At 44.4% G+C, this 27,911-nt stretch overlaps 1 protein-coding gene across 1 annotated transcript; it reads right to left on the bottom strand.

Annotated features, from left to right (window-relative positions):
• Positions 1 to 164: 164 nt before the first annotated feature.
• LOC120888258 (butyrophilin subfamily 1 member A1-like) lies at positions 165 to 27,911 on the bottom strand. Its single transcript, XM_078022793.1, has 9 exons — positions 27,578 to 27,911; positions 26,775 to 26,960; positions 23,363 to 23,644; positions 20,718 to 20,831; positions 8,622 to 8,642; positions 3,789 to 3,809; positions 3,674 to 3,700; positions 3,541 to 3,567; positions 165 to 2,372 (listed from the first exon to the last, which is right to left on the bottom strand). Exons 1-9 carry the CDS (start codon positions 27,909 to 27,911, stop codon positions 1,816 to 1,818), a joined length of 1,569 nt encoding a protein of 522 aa, XP_077878919.1. The 3' UTR covers positions 165 to 1,815.

The following is a 27,911-nucleotide window of genomic DNA, read 5'->3' as shown; positions in this document are numbered from 1 at the left end:
AACTTGGAGTTTCAGTTGCCATTTTGCTTCATTCTTATTTATTCATTTTTATTTAAAGTAAGCCTTAAATATACATGTACATATGTGTATGTGTGTGTGTGTGTGTGTGTGTGTGTGTGTGTGTGTGTGTAAATGGGCTAAGCCATGACACTGTAAAGCAAACCTGCTAAAAGGATTTTTTATTATAATTTAAAATTCATTTTTCTTCAGTTAATAGTTGTATAGATTGCAGAATTATAAATTATCCTAAAGTTTAGTCCATTAACAGAGATAGTTTCTCATACAAGATTTTTGTCATTTCTGTATTTCAGGAATTTGAGGATGGTTGAGTAGCTGTGGCTCTTAGTCTCTTGTGAAGTTCTGGATGCTGCTGGTTTTACAGGGGCCAGACTGTCCACTTCAAATTGGTTCATCCACATGGATATAAGCAGGAGGCCTAAAATTCCCTCCACGGGGCCTCTCCACGGGACTGCTTGAGTGCCCTCAAGGCATGGCGCTATGGTGTTTCACAGTGAGTTATCCAGCAGGTCAAGGGGACACCTGCTGTCCACTGCAGGATGTGACTTGGGATGCTACTGACTGCACTGGATTCTGGGAGCATGGCTGTTACTCACTGAGGAAGATCTATGCAAGGGTACCAATAACAGGAGCAAGGATCACTTCTGACCACACTGGAAACAGTGAAAACACAGTGAAATGAAGAAACCCAAGTTCTGCCCCTTCCCACTCAGTCACCTCCAAAACCATCTACTTATTTTTTTTTTACAAGATATTTATTTTACCTGCTGAAGAACTTTATACAGATGGAGATGTGCACTATTTTTTTCTGTCTGCCTTTTTTTGATTAGCAAAATATATCTGGGAATCATCTACATATTTCATATTTCAGTGTCTCATTTTTTTTCAGTACCAAACACTATTTTAGGCTATGAATGGATTTAAGTTTTCTTACAGATTCTCAAGTAGGACATTAATTTCTAGTTTTCAGTTGTTTGTAATATAGCTGCTGAGAACATTCTTGAAGATCTTTGGTTCTTTCTCTAGTGTCTATTGCTATAGAATAACACCCAGCAGTAAAATTACTGATTATAGTAGTAATAATTTAACACATTTAACATTATGAGAAATAACCAAATCTTTCTTCAAATGGATTCTTCAGTCAGCAAAGTATGCAAATTCGAGTTGCTCTAAACTCATTTTCTGTTATTTCTAGCTCTTCTGTGAGCAAGGCTTTGTGTCTTTTCTGACAGGCAACAAATACAGCAGATGCTCAAGGGTTTCGATTGGAGGCAGACATCATGGCCTGCATCTGAGTGCATGATCATGCGACCTAAAGGCCCCGGGATTACACACAGAGCTGCACAGAAATGCCTGGAGAGCATGTGTCCTTCTGGGCGATTCAATTCTACTCCATTCTGTGGCGTTCAGTGCTGTATTTGCTCAAGAAAAGTGACGATTTTTACAGTGAAGACAGTTGGTCTCTCGCCTGGGAAACCTCACCACTTCCTGCTCATACAGAAACAGTCTGTCAGCTGGTAAAGCACATTAGGCAATGTGACAGTGACCTACCAAGGACAGTCCTAAAGCACTTTCAGAGTCTAAGAAGGATGGCAGAGCTTTGTCTTTCTGCAGGGAAGGGGACGGAATGAAGCACATTCATTGAGGGGAGAGGGACAGCAGCCGGAGCACCTGAAGGCATCCTGAGTCTTCCTAAATGTCTGCAGGGAGCCTGGCTTCTTGTGGCTTGCAGCTCTCTGCTGTGGGAATGGTGACCCAGACTGTCATTACGACCCATAAGGACGTAACCACTATGCTCTAGAGAGGGACAGCGGGGTCTGAGGCCGGCACCTTGACAATGGTAAGGCCATTTGTACTTTTCTCACCAGCAGGCTCGGGGTAGAAGTACGGCCTCAGGGGCTCAGTGAACTCGCTTTTGAAAGTGTGGAGAATGGTACATTCAGTCACATTGTAGAACGAGATCAACCCTTCTTTATACTGCAGAAAAATGCCCACCCTCAGGAGGGGCCCTGTGACCTGGAGAACGTGGTGGGAGACGGAGAGGGCCTTGTACGTGCCATCTTTCAGGCACAGGGTCCAGAACCCGCTCTGGGTCTTAGCAGAGATGTACTGTCCTTTGCGGTTCACTGACTCCACACAGATCCCAAGGGTCCACTTGCTGTTCCCTGCTACTTCCACCTCCCAGTAGTGGCTGCCACTGGAGAAACGGTTCTGACCCAGCACGGCTGGCATTGTATCAAATCGCTCAGGTTTGTCGGGCACGTCCTGCTTTTTGGTCACAGATTTCACACACTTTCCATCAGGTGACACGGCAAGGTAAGGGTGAGCAGTGTCTTTATCCAGTATTATGTCTTCTGCAGAAGGAAGGAGAATTAATGGTAGGACTTCCACTAGAACCATCCAGATTGTAAGACAAGGCAAAAACAGGTCACACTTGAGGTTCTTTCCATAAGTAAGGACAGGATCCGTATGCTATTTCCCATGAGGCCATTCCACATCCAAACACAAAACGGTTCTGACTCAGTGTGAACTATCCATGAACTATTTCATCTCTACAACAAATGTGTAGAGATGAACCTGTTTCATCACAGGCTCCAAAGGAACTGGTGATAGGTTGGGACGACCATGGTTAGGGCCTTGACATAGGTAACAACAGTACAGATCTCAGGATAGTTCTTCAATATTTAAGCAAGGTCTACCCTGCCCACCTGGGTGGATGCAAAGGGATAGAGGTGGCTGTGGAGGCCCTTACATGCAGAGCAGAGAGACAGAGCATGCCTGAGGGCTCAAGCAGCGGGAGGTGGGCGGTGGACAGCAGCATGTGAGCAGGCAGAGGACCCAGCCAGAAAGGCAGCACTCAGAGGGAGGGAGGCCCCACCAGAGCCTGTCTTCAGGAATGGGGCCTCTGGACAAAGTGGAGGGCAAGGAAGAGAGATGAGAGGGCATGTTCAGAGGCAGCTCCTTGTGGAGGGTTGACAGTTGGACAGATGAGAGGGTACCCACGGTGGGGGTGGCAGGGACTGGATCTACAGAGGCAGCCCTCTCCACCTTCTCTTTTCTAAAAGGAGAAATGGTGGTGTTTGTGCAGGTTGATCAGGGGAACCTGAGAGGTGTGAGAGCTCTGAGACTTCAGGAGAAGAGAGAAAAGGAAACCAGCTCGTCTCACCAGTCCGCTTGATCTAGACAGTCTTGTGGCTGTGAAATTGCTGAGGTCAGGACAGAGAGAGGACTGATTTCTCACTTACCTAGAAAGTTATTTCAGGTCAGGTTACACCATGCTACCTCTGTTTACACAGCTAATGCACTGTGGTCTTTTCTAAAATGAAACCTTTCCCAGTCAGCAAATTGGTGCTCATTGGACAGAACATAAGCCCCAAATCAGATTATGTTGACAGTTCAAATGTGTGCTAGAGATGGGGAGGGAAAACACTTCTCTTTTTTCACAGAGGGACTGATGGAACTGCAAATGGCATTGCAAGCACAAAGTCAGAATTCCCCACAGAGTAATCACTTTGCACTTACCTGCAAATTTTCGGATTTTATTCAGACCTGCAATTGATGAAGACATTCAAGGTTAACTGAGTGATAGGGAAGGACAGGGCTGTTTTAGGTAATGGCACATGGCACATCAATTGGGAATCCTGGCTTCACTTACCCTGTTCTCCAAGGAATTTTCTTTCTTCTGCAACAGTAAATAGGAAGAGGTAAGTGTTCTAAGTGGTCACAGGACACATTTATAATTTACCTTATGATAGAGACACAGGACTTACCAAGCTCTTTGTTAATTTTATCTAAAACAAATAAAACAGGTAGAAAGATATTAATTTACAAAATTCTGAGACATTTGATCCTTAGCTTTAATTTTATATGACTTGTGTGGCATTACTGGATATGTGGAACATATTTCTGGGCTCAGAGATTGAAGAAACTAGCTGCCTCAGACCACACAGGGCATCTCTGGGCTCAGGACTGCATGGGCTGGCTGCCCAGAACACGTGCAGGGCACACAGAGAGCCAGAGCTCGTCTGCCCTGGAGGTCACTTAATCTGCTCCTTAGATCTAGTGTCAGAAACTGCCATGCACTGGTTCATTGCTCTTCATGGCAATTATTTTGGTTTAGTATGTATTCATATTATTAGAGAGAAAAAGGGAGAGAGGGAGAGGGAGAGGGAGGGGGGAGAGAGAGAGAGAGAGAGAGAGAGAGAGAGAGAGAGAGAGAGAATCCTATTACATTTTCAATAGTTAGATACAAGATGTTAAAATATCTTTTTACTTATATTTTAATTCATAACAGCAAAAAAGACCATCCAATAATGCCTCTTCATCATCTTTTCTGTTCATTTAAACTTTATTTCATATTTTCCATGAAAGTAACAAGCATAGTTTAATGCCTGAATATTATTTATTTTTGTAAATAATGACTAGTGGCCTAGTCTTTTCTGTTATGGATTTAATTTTTTTCTTATTTTGGATCAAAGGAGACACACAAGTAAATATTATTTATATTTCTCATCTGTGAGATTATAAAGGCTAAGAAAAATAACAAATATTTTTGGTCTTGCTTTACAAGGTCAGCCAGGACTCTCTCTAAGGGCCTCGCACTTGAGTGAGTCACCTACCCTACCAGTCAGGGGGGGACCAAGAGGACCCTGGAGGCCAGGAAGCTATCTGCAAACATTTTGCAGAGGAGTGTCTTTGGGGAGGAAAATGTCCCTAACAGTTCAAGGCAAGCCCCATGTGGTCAGCAAGACTTTGACCCATTCTGGCAGATGACACAACTAGTAGAGGAAGAGACTGAAGGGGCCAAGAGCCTTCTCAAAAGTTTCTAAGGGTAGGCCTGAAAAGTCTCAGCTTACTGAGCAGTAGAAGGAGAGGGGTCAGCACAGGCATCACCTACTTGGTCTTAAACACTCAGCAGGGAAGTTCAACAATGTAATAACATAAGGAGGAATGAAAAGTCGGACAACAGGGATGCAGGGAGACTTGAGAGGAAGACAGAAGCCCTTTTAATGTGATGCTATGTGCAGTTGTGGAAGCTCTAGCAGAAGTTAAGTAAAGCCCCCAAGTCACTGAGAAGGAATTCTCACGGACGGTTGCCTGGCACCAAACCCCTTCCACCAGACTCCTGCACAGAGAAAGTGGAGCAAATAGCTTGGATAGGGGCCCTGTACTTAGACAAAGACAAGAAAATATGATCCCAACTATATATTTTTAGTAGCTCATATTTGTGGAACCATTTAAAAGGAGAGAGAAGCCTAACTGGCAACTTCAGACTTTGGCTCACTTGTATTCCACTTTATAATTTATCATGGTGCTTCTACTTTCAGGCTTAACTTCTGATCCTTTTTGCTTTTATGTTCCAGCTATTGTTTAAAGACCAGTTTAGCACTGGGACAAGGAACCTACTGACCAGACTGGCCAACACTCGAGGTCCCTCAGGACTGAGGAATGGGCAGAGGACAGGAAAGATGGTGACAAGGACTTAGATTCTTTACTTTGTCCTGTAAATATCTGTGGGGGGCTAAAAGGGGGACTAAAGATTCAGCTTTTCTGCTTGCATTTTACACCAACCTTCTTTGCTCCAAAGTCATCCTAAATTCCAGGACAAAGGGATGATGGATGGACCTCATGTGAAGAGTAGAGTCCACCCCACCTTCCCCAGCTCAGGCAACAGCAACTTCCTTATTGGATGAGGCCCTGTGGGACCAGCCTGAGATAAGGATGGGAAGGGCACACCTGACTAAGACCTTCTGTATTGGCAGCTGTGCAAAGCCTCCAGCTGTGTGAGCTCTTCACATTGGACCTCAGTCCTTTTTCTGTAAACCCTCAAAGTCCTTGTCAGCCCTGAAGACAGGGCTAAGGACATGGGTCCCCACATCTTTCCAGAGTAGATGATCAAAGTTCCTTTTCAAGTTTTTAAAACAAAAAACAAAATAAAAAAACCATTCAATATCATTAGCCATCAGTAACTGCAGGTCGATACCACCACGAGAAACCATTTCACCCCAGTTAGAATGGCTGTGATCGAGACAGAGCAAAGCATCGTGGTGAGTGTGTGGAGAAAAAAAGATCTTAATGCCTTGTATGTAAAAAGATGAGCTTAAAGTAGAAGAGGAAGTATTCTGGAGGGGGAAGAGAAGGAAGGAGAAGCCAGGGTAGAGATAGGACAGAGAAAATCAAAGCACAATAATAGACACATGAAGATAATGGCATGAGGAAGCACATCAATGTGCTCCATCAATCTGCAGTAGAAATTATGTTATCTTCCAGCTTTAAATCTTAATGTTGTAGTTGTTGTTATTTATTATTACTATTTGGTACCAGAAATTGAAGTCAGGGGCAATCAAACACTGAGCCACATCACCAGCCCTATTTTCTATTTTATTTCTAATCATGGTCTCACTGAGTTGAGTAATGCCTTGCTAAATTGCTGAGGCTGACTTTGAACTCACAACCCTCCTTTCTCAGCCTCCTGAGCTGCTAGGATTATAGGTGTGCACCACTGTGCCCAGCTAGATGTTATTTTATCCGTGAAGTTTTAGGCTTGGTATCTGTTACTCCTTTGTTCCTTTTTCCCTCTTATATAATAACTGGGAAAAAGTATACCTGTCCCATGTCTTTCCTTATATTTGGAATCATGAACCTTGCTGATTTCACAGGCTCTGGGCTAGAGAAGAATTGTCCCCATGTGACTCATACCTGGAGACTTCCCTGTGTCTGATTAAGAGGAGACTCTGGTCCTTAGACTTTTCCTTTGGTGATAGAAAAAATTAGGACTTTGAGGATATTGAGATGGAATAAATATATTTTGCATGGGAGAATGACATAGATGTGGGGGACCAGAAATTTTCACCATGGAAAGCTGTGGTCTGAATGTCCCTGGAAGTGCATGTGGAAGAAATAATCTGCTATGCAGCTGTGTTGGAAGACAGAACTATTACTGGGCAATTCTGTAATGGGAGAACCGTCCTCATGAAGGAGTTAGTGCCACAATCATGGTGTGGGCTGGTTCTCTTGGGAGTTTTCCTGATAAAGGAGTGGGTGAGGCACCTTCCCCTCTCTCTGCTGCACATGAACTCTTCTGCCTTTCCACCTTCCACCATGAAATGGTGCAGCAAGTTGGCCCTCACAGGATGCTGGTGCCATGACCTTGGACCACTGTAAGAAGTAAATCTGTGCTTTAAATAAATCAAGGTACACATGAAATACCAGTCTCTGGAATTCTATTATAGGAGCATAAAACAGATTAATATAATATGACCAATTTAAGTAACATAAACTATAGTTATGAGCTTTTCTTCTTCCATGCATGATGCTTTTCTTTTCCTTATACAAGGACAGTTTGTTTGCATTGTTTTAAAAATGCATTTGAGCCTGGCACAGTAGTGCACACCTGTTATCCCAGTGGTTTTGGAGGGAGAGGCAAGAGGATAGCAAGTTCAAAGCCAGGCTCAGCAACTTAGGGAGGCCCCAAGAAACTTTGTGAGAGCCTGTCTTAAAATAAACCATAAAGAAAAGACTGGGAATGTGGCTCAGTGTTTAGGCACCCCTGGGTTCTGTCCTTGGTACCAAAACCAAAAAAATGCATTTGTTTTTATTTTAAATTAAAATCAAGTATTAATTTACCCTGTATGAATGAGTTGGTCACAATTATTGGAAAACATAAACAAACAAATAAATAAAGGCTTAAAGTATAGGATATGTCTGAAGTCATCCTAAATCCAATGAGGGGTTTCTTTGCACAGGCCCATTTGAAGCACTGCTGTACTTAGTAGCTTACCTTATGGAAGAAGATTTTGCTAGGCAGAGAATCTGCCTCTGAGTTCCCTCCAAAGTCAGATGAAGCAGGGACAACTTTGCAAATACCATTGTGAACAACTCCTGGCAAACCTGGTGGCATTTTGTCTGGTGCCTAAGGGGAGGCGGCAGCGTGGGATGCTTTGAAACAGTCCCACCATGCTGTTCTTGTTTCTTTGCTTTCACACAAATCTCTATGTGTTGGCAGCATGGAGAGCCCCCTGTGGGAGAGTTGACAGGCCCTGGTACAAGCCCAGGAGCAGGCTCCTCACCCCTGGGCATGGCACCCACACAGCCATCCCAAGCTGAAGCAGGATATTTTTGGTAAGTTTTGAGGCTCAGAGTCCCTAGGAACAGGCAGAGCCTCTTACATTTGGGACCCTATGGCTTGTCTCCTCTAATGGGGCTGTGAATCTTGGCAGTGGCACTGTGTGCAGTGGAGCAGGCCCAGTCCCTCCAGAGACAATGACCATTCTGTGGCTCTAGGATGTGCAATGGCAGGGCACTTGGCTGTGTGTGTGTGCAGTGGTAGGCTGCATTTGGATGGAGTGTGGACTTGGGAGAGCAAAACAGTGTTACAGAGACTTGGGGCAATGGACACTGGAGTGGACAAAGAAGAAACTCTCACTAGAACCCAACATAATTTAAGGACTAGATTCCTACTTCTCCCAGGTTCATGAATTCAGCCTTTCTGCGACCATATCCTGGATAATGGTGAAATCATCATATTCATGAGCACATCAAGAGATTTATCTTCCTAAAACAGAATGGTGGGTTTTAGTATGCAATGGCTAACTAAAACTTACCACATTTCTCCAGGAGTGCAGCTGAAAAACAAACAAGTGGAAAAAAAATTAGCTGAAATAGGTGAAAATGCAAATTCACCTAACTAATGACCCTTAACTCATTATCACCATGCACAGGTCAACACTCCCTGGTCATGTGAGGCTCAATGTAGTGAAATACTTTATGAATATATTGGGCCTTAGACCAGCTCTGTCAGTGAAAGAGCAGTGAGCATGTGAGAGGAGAATATTCAGGCCCAGGATACATTGTTGCCTACATGATAATTTAAACTAATTTTTAAGCTCATTTAATATTTCACAGAAATAATTGAGTGAGGATTAAATAGACGCGATAGATTCATTTTGATTTCATGGGATCTCAGAATTTGGTAAAGCAGATAAAATCATGCTTTCTCTGGAAATTAATAGCTATGATTCTGGTAGTAGTAAGAATAACATTATCTGTAATATGTGTTCAGGTATTTAAATATGCAAAATTTTAATCTTGAGTGTGAATGATATCACCTCGATAGCATTATCATAGGTAAATTGCAAATGAAAAATGCAGCTGAGTGAGATTAAAAAACTTCTGCAAGATCTTGGAAATCTTAAGTACTGAAATAATTTTAAATAGGACAGTCTGATTTCAGATCCTATTAATACACATTAAAGTCTAATCATCACTTATTTATCTCCTGTGTGAACCAACATTAATGAATGGATGAATAAATTAAAAGGAACCACAGAAATCACACAGAATTTATTTCCTTCAATGAAACAGTTTTTATTCAATAGATTAGGCACTGTTAGATATGTATAATGGCTCAGGAATAAATCTGATTTGTGAATTTTAATACCAAATACTGAATACCAAATAATCGGCTGACGTTTAGGCTGTTTGCTTATTGGAGCGTCTCTGAGTGGATTCCTTCTTAGCTTTCTTCCAGAAAACATCCCACCTAACCATATAATGCATTCTCTGCCCTCAAGAAAATGTGACATGTGCAGCACCACCTGAGCGCAGATCCCTTTGGCCTCTCAATTCTTGGCCAGCGTTCAGGTAACATTCTCTCCTGGAACAAGATCTGCGTGCTGGCCGCCTGGGCTTGGCTCTGCCTGGGCTTGGGAAAGAGAGTCCCAGGGCTGATGTCCCTCTCCTCTGACCAGGCCACCTGCTGGCACGCTCTGGACAGCAGTGCTTGTGGAGGTCCCTGCTGCCAGCCTTCTCCTTCCTCACCACCGCCTCTCACTCCCCGTCCCTGCTCTTCAGCTCCTTGGCCTGGCTGGCCCCTCCTCAGCAGACCCGTGGGCTCACTCCTCTTGCTGTGGGTGGAGTCACTCGTCAACACTGGGGGGCGCAAGGGAGGTGGAAGGGCTGAAGCCCCACACCATGCCTTCCCCCATCCCTGCCGAGGACTGTCTACCTTCTATGAATGCTCAATACGGACCTTTCAAGTTACCATGATATTGGTTTAATTGTCCCCAAACATTATTTTTAGGTGATTAAAGGAATTGCTAATGGATTTTGGTTTTGTTGCAACAATCACAAAGATCAATTGTGTATATGTTAAACTATTGCATAGGTAAAAAATAAATGTCACTTACCTTTCTCTTGTTCTATTTCTTCTATATATGAAAAAGCACACACAAAAAAACAATATTAACAAATTTCCTCTTGTTCTTAACCACAGACAGTCCATCCCAGGATTTGGTCTCTATTTGACAACAGAGAACTTGAGACCAAAGCTGGGTGTTCTAGTGTGTGTGACACAGAGAGGAACTCATATTACCTGAGTAAGAAATCACAACACAAACTGAAAAACACTTTTTAACCTGTGAATATATTTATATGGAACAGAATATTAAAAAGTTTCCCTTTATGCCTTAAATTTTTGGGTGAGGTTCTCCTGCTGAGAAAACAGGCAACAATTAGTCACAAACTCTACATCCTCAACTAACTTTCAGGTACTCAACTCATCACCAAAGCATTAAAGAGAAGAAGACCTGTCAAGTGACCAGGAGCAAATAAAAAAACTCAGGGCAGAGCCTGCCCTGGATGGTGTTTCCAGAAGGGCTTGCTTTATTCTGTGGATCAAGAAGGAGGATGCCTCTTGCATTCCACGTAAACAACATGTCTTAGGGAGATCCAGAAATAGCAAGAGTGTTTCCAGATGCACACCTTAGTGTTTTAAAGTCCTGGCTCTTTAGCCGTCCTGAAGCCTGGGGTCTTCCAGGCTGGACCTTACCTCAGGCTCCACCTTGTGCTGATTATCCTACATAAACAGTTGAAGGTGTCTGGAATTTCCCTGCTCTTCCATTCATCTGCCTCACATTTGGAGTATTTCAGACATCAAGGGTAAACAGATCCTCAGAAGCTTCTTCGGAAGCGTCACAATAATAATCTCTGTTTCGTAATACCTAGTTCATGTTTTCTCAAAACAGCAGTTAAGCATTTGACCAAATGTGGCCACATAACACACGGTCACTTACACCTTTGCTGCTGGCTTTAGGAAGACATACAACCCACTTGCTTTAGGCAGGAATCACTCTCATTTGATCTCACTCTAAGTCCTTCAGAAAGGCTTCCAGAACCATTTATTAATAGAGATCTGGGGTCATAATTTGTCTAGGAAATGCAGCCTCCCACTCTGCACCCAGGGGACATCTTCTCACATCTCCTCAAAGCCTCTGATTTACCCAGCACAAAAGCACTGAAGACAGGTCAGGTGCAGATTTGAAAAGATAAAGAAGAAGACCCTGACTCAGCAGAGGACATCTCTGTATTGATGACTTCCTCCTCCTCCTCCTTCTCCGCCTCCTCCTCCTCCTCCTCCTCCTCTAATTTCTTCTTCTTCTTTATGGGTACTGGTGCTTGAAATCAGGGGCATGTAAACAGTGAGCGACATGTTCAGCCTTAGTTTGTATTTTATTTAGAGATGTGGTCTCACTGACTTGGTTAGTGCCTCACTTTTGCTGAGGCAGGCTTTGAACTCGAGATCCTCCTGCCCCAGTCTCCTGAGCTTCTGGGGTTATAGGTGTGCACCCCCACACCTGGCTCTTCCATTCCCTGCTCTTCCATTCATCTGCCTGGCTCTGTGTTGACATTCTTAAAGTGCCCTTGCAACCACTGGCCAGTCCCAATATGTCCCTTTATGGCAAGATGGACAACTTAAAGACTCCCTTTGGAACCACCACTTTTTCCTTCTTAGGCCCTGTACAGTCTGGCTGGTCCCCCATGGGCAGGCACTTTTCTAGGCAGCTCCTGACCTGACTGTTCAGATGGGATTCTCTGTGGCCCAGAGGAAGCTTGACAAATGCACGTACCAAATTGCTCATACCAATGTATGACCAAGTCACTATAAAATATTAATTGCCAGGAATAACAGATTATATGAAAAATTAGGTGTTAAAGAGTATTCAAACCTGAGATTAATAAAAAGAATGGATTTCATATTTCTATTATCCTATCTGATTTGATGGATGGAAATGGAGGCTATCATGCTAATTGAAAGAAGCCAATACCCCCAAACCAAAGGTCTAGTGTTCTCTCCAATATGCAGTTGCTGACTCACAGTAGGCAGGGGTGGGAGGAGGGCCATGATTAGTGGGTGGGAGGGAGGGGAGAGAGGACTGGAAAGGCAGTAGAATGAATTAGACAGTCATCACTTTCCTATGTTCATATATGAACACATGACCAGTGAAATTCCACATCATATACAACCACAAGAATGGACAGTTATTCTCCATGTATGTGTAATATGTCAAAATACACTCTACTGTCATGTATAACTAAAAAGAATGAATAAAAATATATAAATCAATAATCACTTTAAAAATGAATTTTAAAAATCATTCCATGAAATTCATCAGCCAGACACAAAATAATTTTGAGAAACATTAAGTGATTGATTATATGTCATTTCTCCTTAAATATGTCTATAGATTAAAAAACATGCTAATCAATATCTGCCTCAAAAAAAAAAAAGATTCATTCTTCCACTCAACAGTTAGTTATATGTCATCCAAGGGCCAGAAACTCAGCAGGCCACCAGGTCTAGCAGTGAAGGAGAGGTAGCCCCACCTTGTCACCTGTACAGACCAATATGTAAGGTGACAGGGCAAGCAAGAGAATGGGATCCCAGGGAGGGCTCTGTCCCACCCCAGGGGGAACAAAGAGTCGCCACTCTCCTGGAGGGAAGGCAGGGCTAACCTGGAGGTGACTGAGGACACACAAGTTCCAGATGGGAAAAAAGCAAGTCGAAAGACCTACAAGAGGGCAAATATTATAAAGGACAAAGCTGACAGTGAGAGACACTGGCCAGATGGAGAAGTAGGAGGCACCAGGCCCCACCTTTCCTCACAAGCAGTGAGGTGGCTATTCCCAAACAGGAATAGCTCTTCAGGGGACCCAGCAAATGATAACTCCAAAGGAAAGATCACCAGGAAAAATCAACACACTTGAGATGTATGGAGAGGCTGATGGAGAAGGGCTGCAGCTACATGTGTCAGCCAAGTGGGGTGCGACCAGGGACCCCGAGGTCTGTGTTGACAGTGTGCAGACATAGTAACCACGTATGGAATTCCTCTATAGTCTTAATACAAAGCCAAGACACAGATTAAAAGTAAGGGCATAGCCACAGCAAATGGTCAAGGGACACATAATATAAAAAGATAAAAATTGTGACATAGGCTTTCAAGAGGTGTGTTGGTTAATGGAGTTAAGATGTTGAGTTTCATTCTGCCCAGTTCATTTCTTTGTGGTCATTTAGGTTCCTGTTTGCTTAAAATAGTTTGTTAAAACTATGTTTTCTGTAAGCCTCACAAGGACCACAAAGCAAAACTTATAAGAGATGCACAAAAATCGAACAGTGAGGAGTTAGGATACTGTGGGAGAAAATCATTTAATCACAGATGCTAGGAGGAGAAAAGGGAGAAACCAGTAAGAAAACAGGCCCATGGCAGTAGCAAGCCCTGTTGCCATTGACTGCCTGAATGCAAGGGGGTTGAATCCTCTCATTAGAAGACAGAGTGGCTGGAGGCATTGGAAACAAGTCGCAGCTGTACACAAACCACAGGAAAGTCACTTCACCCATAAAGACAGATACACCCAAAGTGAAGTGATGGAAACCGTCTCATGCCAGTGAAACTAAGAAAGAACCGAGTCACCTAGACTAATATGGACTTTAACTCAAAACCATGTGGCGAGACAGAGAAGAACATTAGCCATGACATGTTGATATAGCAGGGAGAACTAAAGCTCTATAGGTGTATACCACCTTGTACAGCTGGAATATATGCAAGCTTTATTTGTCCTGATACCTCAACAAAGCTAAAAATAACAAGGTTGAAAGAGACAAAAAAATAAATTAAATTAAAATATATTGTGAGAAAAATCATTAAAATATGGATAAATGGATCAATAGTTTCAGATATTTTCTTTTTTAAATTTTATTACATAAGATCAGGAAAAAACCTTTAAAAAAGTTCAGAGTTGATTCTGATACATTTGGTTAGTATTTCCCAACATAATAAAGCAAAAATAATTTAAGGGAAAAATTTAAAACTGAATCACAAGAAAAATCAAGGTGAAAATTAATCAGAATTTTGTTGATGATGTATTAACCTAGAAACAATCATAGAAAAGGCCAACCAAGAATATGCATCCAGGTTTAGGGTTATGGTTAGGATTAGGGTTATGCTTTATGTGGCCTTAAAAAAATAAAATAATTTAATAAGCTGAGATATTCACAGTGAATATGCTTCAGTGTGATAATCTTAAAATTAAAATGTCTGTGTGACTACAATTCATAATATTATCAATGATAATTTCAGCAGATAAATGACATAAATACACTTTAAAATAATTGATGATTATTATGTCTAAATTAATTGTAACATAACTTTAATATATCAAACATTTTTCCACAGTATGTTTGCCTCCAAAATGTAAAGAAATCGTACTCACCTTTCTGCTTAATTAGCTGTTCTGTATGAAATGAGATAAGTAATAAACAAAGATAAGTCCACAGCTATCAAAGTCTGGGAGACTTGCTAGAGAAGCAATCTTGGCTCGATTCTTTCAAGCCCTGACTTTGTAAAAGATTAGCCAGATATGAGATAAGAATGAGGACGAGGCAGAAGAGATGCTGAGATGTGTTTCCTCATCATCCCCAGGTGGTTTTCTGAGACTTGCAAAGCACTGTGGAGAGGCTGATAGAGAAGGGCTGCAGCTACATGTGTCAGCCAAGTGGGGTGCGACCAGGGACCTGTGGCCTGTGTCCACCCCTGCCTCAGGTTTCAGCTCTTTTCTGTGGGGCTCCCTGTAAGATATTCCTCAAAGAACTCATCTCGTTCTTCTGTGAGAACCTGAGCACTAAGGGACAGGGACAGGGTCCCAGGCCCTGGGCAGGAGTAGGTGTGGAAAGAGTGGAAAGAGTCAGGATGCCCTGGACAAGCCAGTCCATCTCCAGGGCCACAACTGGAAGAAATCCTGGGCATTGCAAAGATGTTGTTGTCCTTGAGCACTTCATAGGGTGTGGCTTGGTGATAATAAAGAGCAATGATTCTTTGGTTATTGGTGTGTGGGCATGGGGAAGGATTCTAAACCCCAGAGGGTTAGAGAGGATCCTCCAGGCACAGAGAGGCAAATGCAAAGAAGGCACTTCGCATACAATTAGGGAGCCTTCCTTCTTCTCAAACACAGGGAAAGGAGTAAGCAAACAAAACCAGCAAAATAATGAGCAAGAAATAAAAAGTGGTAACAGCAGGCATTGGTAGAGCTCTTGATGGTGGACGGCGGGGGGGGGGGCTGTTTTCAGATTGGCTCCTTTTCTAGGATTTTATGGATTTACTGCAACCTTTCCTTTAGCATTCTGCCCAGTTTCTACAACCAGTTTCTTTATTCCTCGGAATCAAAGACATATTTACAACCTGGAAGGAATAACAGAGATAATAATCCAACAAAGTAAAGGGATGCTTGATCAAGCTCATTAGGGATACTAAGAATCCCAAACTCTCCATTGATATTTATTGATATTTCCTTCCTCAAATCTGTCCTTCAAAATCACCTGGCCTTTAAATTGTAGCCAAATACTTTAGGAGAGAGGAATTTATGAATGACTCACCATGTGTCCCTTGAGCTTATCTTAAAAACAAATATGTGCCCAAGTTAAAAGTTACTTGTCCCTGGGCAGTAAAATCCCGACAGTTCATTATTCCACAGGCCACCAAAGTCTATGACTTGTGTAAGTTGGGATTTACGTTTTCGATGTGTATGAGCTCAGAGATGTGGCTGTGCTCAGAGTCACAGTTGACAGGGACAGATGATCTCGGCTTGTGATTCCATCCATGTCAGATTGGGATGGGTCAGATGGGTTTGCCTGAGCACCCTCTCCCTCACCCCTTCTCTGGGTGCCCACCATGGTACAGGAGAGAGTTATGGGTTATGGTACAGGAGCGTTCTCTGGGTTATGGGGCTCCCTGGGGGAAACACTGCCACAGGCATTAGGTATTTTCTATTTAAATAATTTTAAACTGTTTGAAGGATAATTTCTCTGATATTATTAACTAGTTGGAGATAGAGGAACAGTCCAGACCCAAAGGAGATTTACCTCCAACATCGTGTTTCGAAGCTCAGGTAGTGTCCATGATTCTTACCCATGATTACGCACCTGGAGGCGCTCTTCACCTGAGAAGAGGCCTGCAGAGATCACACTTGCACCTCAACTCTGTTGGGAATCTCTGCCTGCTCTGGAGACCTGGAGCCTGCTTTTCTGATCAAGCTCAGCATCTGCCCTCCAGAGCCCTGGACTAGGACACAGGGCAGTGCTGCCCCTCTCTAATTCCCTCAGAACTGCTTTACCCTGTAAGCCTAGTGCCTCCCCCAGGGCCAGCCTGCTCTGCCAGGGACGTCTTTGCAACAGCAGCAGGACCAAAGGTCCTCATCTTCAGCTTGTAGCATCTTAATCATAATCCTTGGGATGAAGCAGGTGCACTTACCTGGTCCAAATAGACCAAGTGAGTGAAACTGGAGTTTCCAAATGGCTCTTTTGATTTTAAAATCAAAGCAGAATAAATTGTCCTCCTCTCAGAAATAAATCTCAGTCTATTTCTCCTTCTTACATCTTCTTCTCTATTTGTAAGGCCCACAGGTAGGTAAGACCCAGGTGTGGACATACTTGGTAACTGCTTGTCTTCTTGCTGGATTTGACCCATTCCTCCTGTGTTCAACCTTGGACTATTCTCCTACATCGAGTTTTAATACATCGACTTTAAACTCTGATGTTTAAATGCTTCTCAATATCTTCCTAAACCATCAGTGTGGTCCCTGGCCCTGCAGTGTCAGCGTCACACATTAGCTTGTAGAGTCCTCATTTTTAGGACCAGCCCGGACCTGCTGAACCAGAAGTTGGCATAAGGCTCAGATCTCTGCACTTTTAACAGCTGAACCTGTGGCACCCCCAAGTTGGAGACCCTATGCTCTATGGGGTCCTCATAGAAGACTTGCTAGGCAGTGTGGTATGGTGATTCTGCCTGGGTTCTCTGGAACTGCCAAAGCACAGCTGCCCCTTGGAGATGTTGCTGAAAGTGTGCACACAGGCATGTTAAGCTGGGCAGGTGGCCTGTCCTCACCTATGCTTTTCCCTGATCTGCTGCTAAGACGGATGGCCTGAGTTCCTTGGAACTTGCTGAGCTCTCCCACTTCCCACACCTTCTCATGCTGGACAATGTGTTCCAGAGACCTAATGGGGAGATGAGGTTCTGTGAGTTAAAACTAAGCCAACTCACCGTGCTTTGTCTTGAGTAGACCTAAGAAAAGAAAAGAAAAATGGATTGATTGGTAAGACTCACTGGGGCCTGGGGGAGCTGCCTTTCAGCTCACAAGAGCTCTGTAGATCCAGTTAGATATCAGGTCCCCACAGAGTTCCTATCTGTAGTTGAAGGAGCCCAGAAATGTCCACATTCCTGTCTTCCCCAACTATAGAGAGCAGGGTGCAGGAAAAAAAAAAAAAAAGCAATGCTTTAATCCAGGAGTGGAGTTCAGGACTTTTACCTCCAAGCCCAATGTTATGAGGAAAGCAACTTTGCCTGCTCTGGTGCAGATTCTTTAGTGCTTTAACCATTGTGAAGTGAGTGGCCCAGTGTCAACAGCTCTATTCCACAGCTGTGCCTTCCTCACCTCTGCTTCCAGGCTCTGCTTCACACCAAATGGAACCTAAGCATTAGGCAGAGGATCCTATTCCTCCACCCCAGCTCCAGCTATTCCCTAATCCACTTCTTCCTTCTGGGAACTCACATCTGACAATGTTGCATATTAATGAGCCACACACTGTTTGTCTGTTTATGTTTGGCTTATTTTTCTATGTAGTATTTTGAAAGTTTATCTCTATTAGAGAATATAACAGAACTTGTTTTTTGTGTCTGAATCTATGACATATTTGTTCATCCATTCATATGACCATGGATACCTGGAATGTTGATGCCTGTGGCTCTTGTGAGTAATGGCACAATGGATGCTCAAGGGCAGGTGACCCCTGTTGTTGACTCTGTGGGCACACACCTGAGGGGGGTGCTTAGTCCTAGGATAATTCTGTGCACAGCTTTTTGAGAAAATGCCAGGCTGCTTTTCACCAAGACTGCAGCATTTTAAATCCCATTAGCAATGTGCAGGACACAGAAGGAGGAGGAGGACCCAGACCTGCTCCCTCTTTAGCAAACTCCTCAAGGGAACTAGCAATGGGTGGCGTGAGAACCACTTTACACCCTCAGTAACCTAAGGTCCTCCCATTAGCCCAGCTAAGGAGTCTGACCACCTTTCTGTTGTACAACCCTGGGGACCAAGCAGAACACCAGGTCCCAACCACTACACCATCCCTGGACTGGACCTCACGCCAGCCACCAGGAAATTTAGAAAGTGGGAAATGTTACTTCCCCATGGGAACTAGAGTCACACCTGTGCCGCCTGTGCCCTTGACTTCTCCAGACACCTTGACACATGGGCACTTCTCAATTAATGCACGCTAACGGATAAATGCCCACATTTCAGCATGAATATAGACATTCCTTGATAAATCAGTCATTTTTGACTTGAGGGTCTCACTGTGTTGCCAGGTTGGTGGAGCCATCCTCCATCCTTAGCCTGCCAAGCTGGGACCATAGGCGTGCACCACCACACCTGGCTCAAATCATTCTTTTTTTTTTTTATTCTCTAAGTTTTATTTCTGATTGTTTTCAATAGGTAATGCATGTGTGTGACTCCCAAATCAAAGGGATACATAATAAGATACACTTTGTGAGGTTCCCTCAAACCTGTGCCCAGCTACTCTAACCCCAAAACCAGAAGCCCTTCCTGAGTAGAGAGGTGATAGAAAACAATTTGGGAAACCCCAGGGTGTCCTCATTTTATTTCATTTTTGGTATGAATACTAACAGGGATCTCTTTCATTCTAAAAAATATGTTTAATTTAGACAAATATTATGTAGTTACACTCTCTACATTTAACCACTTTCTATACTTTCTTCAAATTTGGTTTATGTAGAATCAGCTTAATAAGAGTATATATTCCTTTTCCCTCTTTATATGATCAATCAATGTGATAAGCCTATTCCACACACTTTTGGGTTTAATTTTGTTTGAGCTGAAAGAGTGCATATGTGGACCCAAAACAATGTATTTTAAGAAAAGAGCTTATTCAGTGCAGTTAAACAATTGTTTTGGATATATACTCTGATATACACACTCACACACACTATTTGATATTTTTTCTGTAGTTCAAGCTAATATAATTATCGAATTAAAATATTATAAAAGGGAAACAGTGAAGACCGTAATTTGAATGAGATATTTTGAATAAAGGATGATTGGTGACATTGAAGTAGTACATTTTGAAAAATTTTCCAAATTATCAGACATGTTGTCAAATTATTTGATCAATAAGCAACATTCTTCTTATATTTTTCTATTGGATTCTTTTCTGGCTTCCAAATACTATTTTTGGTTCCTTCAAATGTCTCTCCATATTAAAAAGAAACCTGTCTTCTAAAGTTGCACAACATTAGTAACATCATGTTTTGGGACAAGCCATGTGACACTCTGGGCAGGGCTCTGTCAAATGTCCCTTGCAGGGACTGGAGGCCCAAGAGCAGCACGTGCACAGGGCAGGCATCTCTTCCCACCCTGGTTTCTGTCCACCCTGTATGAGTACTCCCTTTGCAGGAGTAGGGGAAGTAAATCGTGCAGCTGGCTCTTCAAGATACTGCAATGGGGTGAGCATCCGTCAATAGAGGGGTCTAAGCCAGCCACATCCTGGTCCTACAGGAGGGCTGGTCAGGGCCTGGACAGCACTGGCATTGATGCTGATGGAGGGAAACCTTCCAACAAACTGGGGGACATGCTGGAAGGCAAGGCCTCAGCTCTTCTTCCAGCCCTCCTGGGAGTGATTCTTTCTGAGAAGCATTTTCCCTTCACTGCCCACAGATGAGCAGTTGGTTCCCATCCTGCACAGTTCCCTGGGCTACCCAGGTTTCCAACAGCTGGCTTCAATCCCAGCACTGCGCACCTGGAGTGAGAATCGGGGCATGGAAATGAATTCTCTCAGGAGATGCTTTCTTTGGAGACTGGGAGAAGGTAGGCAGGCACTTGCAGCCCTGGCCTGAGTGTAGTTTAAATCTGTCAAAATCCTGTGACTGTACCTGAGCCTGATCCAGCATGCACCTTTCAAAGTTAGAAAACACTGGCACTCTGAGGACAGGAGAAGATCTCCTAAAGCTGACTAAGGGGTTCTGCTAAGAGAAAACACCACAGCCTTTGGCCATCTTTGGATGGAGAGACAGATAAATAGACAGACAGACACATATATCCATAGGAGGTTCTAGTTTTTGAATGCAACTACTTAAGTGACAGATCTGAAAACAATCCTACAGACACATACATACTTCTCATGACGAGGTGGCTGCCTCAACCAGGAAACCTGTTATCTGAGAAAGATGTAGGCCAGAAGGTGAAGGTGAATTCTGTTTCCTGTTCAGGTTATTCTTTCTCAGTTTTAATTCTGAAGACTGCCCCTCATCCACTCCTGACTTTCTTGCACAGCAGTCCTTCAGACTGTCCCCACTCACCTTTGTCTTTCCTGGCAAGCAGGAACACAGCACAGATGGCTGCAGCGAGGACCAGGACAGAGACGAGCACTGCCAGCACCACCATCCAGGTGCAGGAGCTGGGGAACAAGCCCTCTGCAAAACAGGACACTCTCTCAGGGTCCCTGGACCACGTGTTCTTCTGGGGACACTGTCAGGAAGGGCCCAGTTTCCCAGTCCGGGCCCCTCTCCTGGTAATCCGAGGAAACAGGGACCCTGAAGAGATTCCTGCTGCCCTGCAACTCCAGAGGTATGGAGACACAGAGGATTTATTTTAAAAATTGTTAAGGCATTTTAAACACAGTGAAGTTACAAAACCAATTCTTCAGCCACCTATGTACTAAGAACATTTCTTAAAATCAACACAAAATTCTACATATCTATGGGGTGCCATGTGAAGTTTTGATACACATATGCAGTGTTTAGTGTTCAAATTGGGTTAACATTCATCTCTCTTCAAATAGTATTTCTTCTTGGTGAAAACATACAAAAACCTTTCTGCTAGCTTTTAAAAACTGTGGTGTACTTCATTATCATCTATCATCACTCTACTGGACAACAGAACACCCAGACCAATTCCTTCTTTCTGACTTCTTCCCCATTGACCACCTTTCCATTATTATTTAACTAACATTAGCATCTCTGTATTTGTGACTTGTAATTATTTTTTTAATAAGTAATATCTTTAAAAGTACCACGTTTCTTCTTCTGTCCACTTCTCCCCCCTACTAGGACATTCCTAAGGGACTTTGTCACGAGGCCTCTCTATGCAATTAACTTTTACATATATGTATTTGTGATCCTAGTAATAGTGCAGAGGAGTCCTGGGAGCTTCTCTAGGATCAGGGAGGGGTTGTGATGTTTTGGCAAACAGGTTTCCTGTTCAAGGTTCTAGAAACAGAATTCTACTTTCCCTCAGGGCCTCTTCTGGAATGGCCATGGCCAGCAGGTCAAAGTGACTATTGGGAAATATTTTAACAATGGGTTGGTTCAAGAGAGGCATCAAGGCCACTCATTGAAGGACTATATTTAACTATAAAGCACTGTATACTTGGAATTCTGTAAGAGAGTACATCACTAAAATGTACACCAAATGTAATAAATATGTGAGTTGATGAATGTTAATTAGCTTGATTAAGGCAATACTTCACAATGCATGTGCATATTGATGTCACCTATCGTACCTTACATAGGGGACCTTTACTGCCAACACCTTTTACTTAATAAGATTTGTTCAAAACAGGCCTTAGGACACTATTGTTGATGGATTACTTTGATCCAAAAATCTTAGCAAAAGGCTTATAAATGAATCAATTGGGAAATTATTACTTATATAGTAATTGCTTCAAACATAAATATGAAGAACTATATTCTTTTTCTGTTTTATCTTCTACATTTTCGTTTTCAAAAACTCTGTATTACTATAATTTTTGCTGCTGTAATCCCAGCTCATCATTTCCTGTTAAATGTCTATTACTTTCTCCACTGAGAAGGAGGCTCCATCCCTTTGCTCTCCTCTGAGCTTATGTTATTAAGATTAATACTTTTTTAAAAAAGTAAATACTCCTCTGACATTAGTGCTTGTCTTCTTCATGATTCCAACTTTTCAAACAAATGTGACTTCCCAGACTAAGGCATAAAAGAGTGTTGACCCAAAGTCCTTCCTTAGTACTGTTCTAAGAAGGAGGAATACAAAAGAGGAATAAGGAGGAGGAATATGAAATAAGCCCAGTGTCTTAAGGGGCTTACCCTCCCACAATGAAGTGCATGACCAAAGTCATGCACACTGAGTGGGAAACTTGGTAAAATGCCTCAGGCATGGCTTCTCAGAGGGGACGATGCTAATTTCTGAACATGCAGTTGTGATATCCAGCTGGGTACAGGGAGGAGGATGGAACAGGGGGGTGAATGTCCAGAGCCCTGCTGTGGACCTGCAGATGGGCAGAGAGGAGGTAGCAAAAGGTGACCCCGCAGGAGCCAAAGCAGATGGGGGTGTCAGGCACCTCTGCAGACTTGCAGATCTCAAATCCAGACATTTCCTATTAAAGGACTGTGCACTGAACTATCTGGGCAGACTTCATGCCTGCAAAGTCACTGTGGGAGGGTGTAGAGCCTGTGGGGTCTTTCTGTGCCGGTGGCATGACTGCATCAGCTAACCTCATAACACTCTATGGGGAGACCTTCTCATTCCTGCTCCCTAACACCTGGGCACTGGGAACAGGAAGGTCAGGTTCACCCAAATCTGCAAAGCTGGAAAACGACACGGAGAGGATTCCCTCAATTCATCAATGTCAAGTGCACTGCACTTGTTGGCAGTCGTTTCCATGGGCAGTGGGCTGGATGGTCAGAGGAGAGAACTGGCAGTGTCCTACAATTCTCCCTTACTCTCTGAATGCCTTCACACATGCAGGCATTCATATTCTTGTAAAATAAACTAATGGCATTTCTTTGCCATGGAGAGAATTATAAAACAGGACAGAAGACATGTTTTCCTAGCTCTCTGGGTAGGAGGAGTTGCAAACTGGTGGATGGCTGCATCCTTCTGGGTTGTCCATGGTGGGCCTTTGCTAGCCACACCCTCTCTCTCAATGGCCAGATCTCAAGAATATGATGCAGAGGGCACTGACCTGCTAAGGAGACACACACTCCCTTCTGAGAGCTGAGGACCGGGTTCCTTATGAAGCAGGACACATTTGCACTCAAGCTCTTGTCCACCATGATGGAGGTTTGCACTTCAAACAAGCCGTCTCCATCTGTCGTCTTGGTTTCGGAGGCTGGGGTCACGTGCTGCTGCAGAGAGTCCTCCCAGTGTACCTCGGGCTCTGGATACCACCCTGTGGATGTGCAGGTCAGCTTCAGGCCATCAGCATCGTCAGTTTCAACATGAATATGAGGGGTTGACCCCAAGCCTGGAAAGTGAAGAGGCAGACACAGCTTCTTCAAGTTCTGAGCCACTTCAAGTGGTGTGAACTTACGTCTGCTGTTCATCCTTGTAAACTGGGAGTGGGACTAAAAATAATCAATCAATCAATCAATGAATAAATACTGACCACAAAAGACTTTAGAGGGAATAAAGTAAATCACCCATGTCAACATTTAACATACGAGTCCCTATCTTCTTTTTTATTTTCCTCTCCACCCTTTGAAGCCATACTAATCATTTTATCTGGTTATTTTGAAAACTGGACACCAAACACGTTATCAATCCAAGAGCAGCCTGTGCAGCTGCCCTTGGTGGTGCTGAGGACCCAGCAGGAGCCCCACATCTGGCCTCCAGGCCTCCATCCTGGCCCTTCTCAGAGGAGCTCACCACTATATTCCTGGACATGGTCGGGGCCCTCTATCAGCATGGCCATCCCTTGCTGAACAGGCTGCGGAGCACTACGTGCCTGGCTGAATTGTAGCACGGACTTGCCTGTCACTTAGTGTCAATTAGGTTTAAATGTGAAAAGCAGTTTGCACCCAGCAGCCACCACTCTGAACCATGCAGACCTGGGCAAGGTAAGCCTAGCTGTGGCTGCAGTGCAGGGAGACTGAAAATCATCCCTGGTGGTGGAGAAGGAGTCCATGCCATGGTGGGTGCAAGGTCAACAATGTACTGTGGAACCTCACAGGTCAGCTGCTGCGGCAGACCTGTGCCCAACACCCCTGCACTTGAGGTAGGAAGCTCTGCTATAGGACACTCGTTTGCAGGTTAGTGAATAATCACAATCTTAGCTAACAGAAATAATAAGATACAAACAAATGTACTGGGGCCAACCTGCCTGTTGTGGGTTGAGTTTCGTTTCCTATAAAGACATGGTCAAGTCCTCACCCTAATACCTGTGAATGTAACATTTTTTGGTAATACGATCTTTTCAGATAATTGGTAAAAACTAGGTTGAGTTGGATTATGGTGGGTCCTGATCCCATATGACTGGCAACTTTTTAACAAGAGAAAAAAGTTAGACCCAGGGACACAGGGACATTAGCCATGCAGATGTGGAGTTGGAGATTGGGTGGTGAAGCTACAAGCCCAGGGACAGCTGGGCTGCCAAAAGCTGGATCAGAAAGGGAAGCTCTCCCCAGGAGCCTTGGGGCCTCCAGAAATGTAAATAAATCTAGATAAATAAACAGCTTCTGTTGTTTCAAGAAAACTCCTTTGTGGTGATTTGTTAATGGAAGTCCTGAGAGTCTATTGATGACTCTCTCATGTCACCTCCTTGCTAATTGGCCCTAAACCTCCTTGCTAATTGGCCTTGCTAATTGGGCCCTAAACAAGCATCTGGAGTGAAGATTGAATGTTCAAGCCCATTGTGTCCTGCACAGCAGGGACCTCAGTGTCTGAACAGGAAAGGGTCATTTCAGAAGCTGAGGGCTTTGAGAAGCAGTGGGCAACGCCTGCTTGGCCCAGTGGCCCCATTTCCTGTGCTGACATGGAGCAGCACAGCAGAGCCAGTGGCTTCAGCTCTCAGGACAGCAGCTCCCTTTCCCTAGGACATGGGTGACACTCTCAGCTCAGGGGCTGGAGAAGCCAGGGAATAGCTGGGGCTCTATAATAAGAACATACAGCTCAGCATACAGGGCTGCTCAGTGAAGGAAACAGAGGATAGTTTCCACTTGTCCCTCCTGGCCCTTCCACTTGAAAACATGTCCCTCTGTGTCTCATCACTGGCTGTGTCCTCATGAGTTCAATAAAGATGGGCTTGTGTTTCATATATTCTAAAAATACAGAGCTCAGTTAGCAGGACTTTATAGAAACATGGCATCAAGGTGCCAGATTTTCTGGGGATAAGAGAGTAAGGTGGTGCTCTGAGTCAGGCCACTGTCCCCTGTGTTACCTATTTTGAGAATCTGAGACCATCCTGGGGGAAAACCCATGGTTTTTTCTAGTGCAAAGAGACTGAGGATATGACTTGACACCAAGGCTTTAAGTGGTATTTCCTCTCTCCTAGAGGTGAATTTCAACATCTGCCTGCGGCTCCTGCAACATGTTAGTCCATGGATCTGTGCTCCTGTGAAGCTGGCTGGGGAGTGGGATAGGGATGAGCCTTAGCTTTAAGAACTCAGCTTCAGAATTCACTGAAGGCTGGGGTTCTGCAAAGATTTGCACCTGCAGCACCCACTAATGGTTAAAGATGGGGGACCCGGTGGGGTCTCACTAAACTCAAGGTGTGGGAGAACCTTTTCTCTAAGACAAACAGTACACTGGGGCTGCCCAAATGGATGACATTTCCAGCAGGCACTGATTTATGACCTTGAACCAAACTTCACTCCTCTAGGAGGGAGGAACAGGTGAAGATATGTGAGCCAGAAACCACACAACATAGACCACCACAGGACACTGAGGCCTTCTGGAGAAGAGGGCCACAGGCTCAATCCAAGGACCTGCAGTTCACCTGGAGCTGGGCTCTGGTGAGGCCTCCTAACCTGGCGCAGCAGCCACCACCACGCTGCATGGTGTGGAGTCCAGTGGGTGTGACCCAGAGGGCTCAACCCAGAACACCTGGTCTAGACAGGCTAAAGGACATGCTCACTGGGAGGAGGTGAAGAAACAGGCTATTTCATTTTCCTGGCTTAAGTAAAGAGAACAGCAGGTTCTCAGAGTGATGGTTCCCACTGTCATCACCAGGACATGAGGGAAACTGCAGCCTGCCTGGAGGTGTGCCAAGGGTCGCTGCCTCAAGTAGGCAGCAGAGAAGCCTTTCTTTGGAGGAGCATCTCATGTTTAGAAACACATTTTGTCATTTACTATTCCAGTATTTAAACTGTGACGGCCCTGAAGGCCTGTGATAATTTGGGAAGGCCTGGCCCTCCATGAATTCTGGCTTCACCATGTGCGTGCTGTGAAAGTTGCATCCTAAACTCTATACCTACTGAAATACCAAACACTCCACCTGCAGAGAACACGAGGAAGTCAGTAACCCCCTTTGGGCACAGTGGGGACCCAGAGCATGATAAGGAGCCCAGTGGAGCTCATTGCTATAGCTAGTGCTCCATGCCAACAGCGCCCTAGGGGAGGCTGACATGAGTTCCACCTCGTTTTCCTCAGCATTCTACCCGCTCTTTGTGCTTGAGTGGAAAGCTCAGTTGCACTTGCCCTGACTTGGGGAAGCTGTGGGGGTGGATCATTGGGGCTGTCCCCTGTTTGATACAGGAGATGAGCAGGTCCAAACTGCCCTGGCTTCAGAAGCTCAGTATGCTCAACGCCCTCTGATGGTGGCGGCTTGTTTCTCATGAGGCCCCCTGTGAGGAGGGAGATACAAACTCTTTCTGAGGCCTTAAGATGTGTGTGAAGGGGGCTAATCCAGGCTCAGCCTCTCACTGAAGCTGGACCCTTCCTTCCTCCTTCACCTGGCAGGACAGATACTTTCCTGGGGTTCATATCTGAGCAGGAGCAATACAGAAAGGCATGAACTTATGCAGGACCCAAGTAAACCAGAAGGCAAGGGTGGGCAGCACCACATTAGACCACCCAGGATTGTGCTGGATGTGCATGGAAGTGAGGTGCACTGAACTCAGGCCTGATGGTGGGTTGTGGAGTCTCTCTTCCTCTATCTGGCTCCTTGTGGGGTTTGGAAGCCCAGGCTGTGGGCTTCTGGGACCCATCAGAAACGAGGCACACTAGAATCCCTCCACTTCCCTCCCTGGAATTATGTTGACCATGCGGAGATGCAAATAGATTCCTATTAAAACGTAAGAAAGACAAAAATAGAGCCTCACATCTCTACCTTTCTTGGAATCATATCTAGCATTTGTGTAGCTTTGCCCAACTCTGTTCATACATGATGGCATCAATCTGGCTCTTGATAAAACAGAATATCAATAAAAACTCAACCAGAGCTTCTGTTTGACAGGCTCACCTGTGACCTCCACGTGGAACCGTGCTTCATTGTGGTAGGTGGAGCTTACAAATAAACACCTGTAGTCCCCTTCATCTGCAGGGCGGATGGGGTGGATCCTCAGGGCCACCTGCCCTCTGGTGATGTTCTCCCTTAGGAGCTCGGTCCTCCCATGGTACTCTGGCCGCTGCTGCTCCAGGTAGTCCTTGGAGTCCCTGTAGTAGTGCACCAGGCCCGAGTGGTTGCCATGGAACCACCTGACTTCCATGTGCTGGGCATCTGTGGAGGGGCTGAGGTGGCAGGGGAACTCGGCCCCTGCTCCCACTACGGCGATGACTGGTGACCGAGGTCCCAT

Source organism: Ictidomys tridecemlineatus, chromosome 1, assembly GCF_052094955.1.
Source record: "Ictidomys tridecemlineatus isolate mIctTri1 chromosome 1, mIctTri1.hap1, whole genome shotgun sequence".
Classification (NCBI taxonomy): Eukaryota; Metazoa; Chordata; class Mammalia; order Rodentia; family Sciuridae; genus Ictidomys; species Ictidomys tridecemlineatus.
This window is presented reverse-complemented; position numbering and strand designations above follow the sequence as displayed.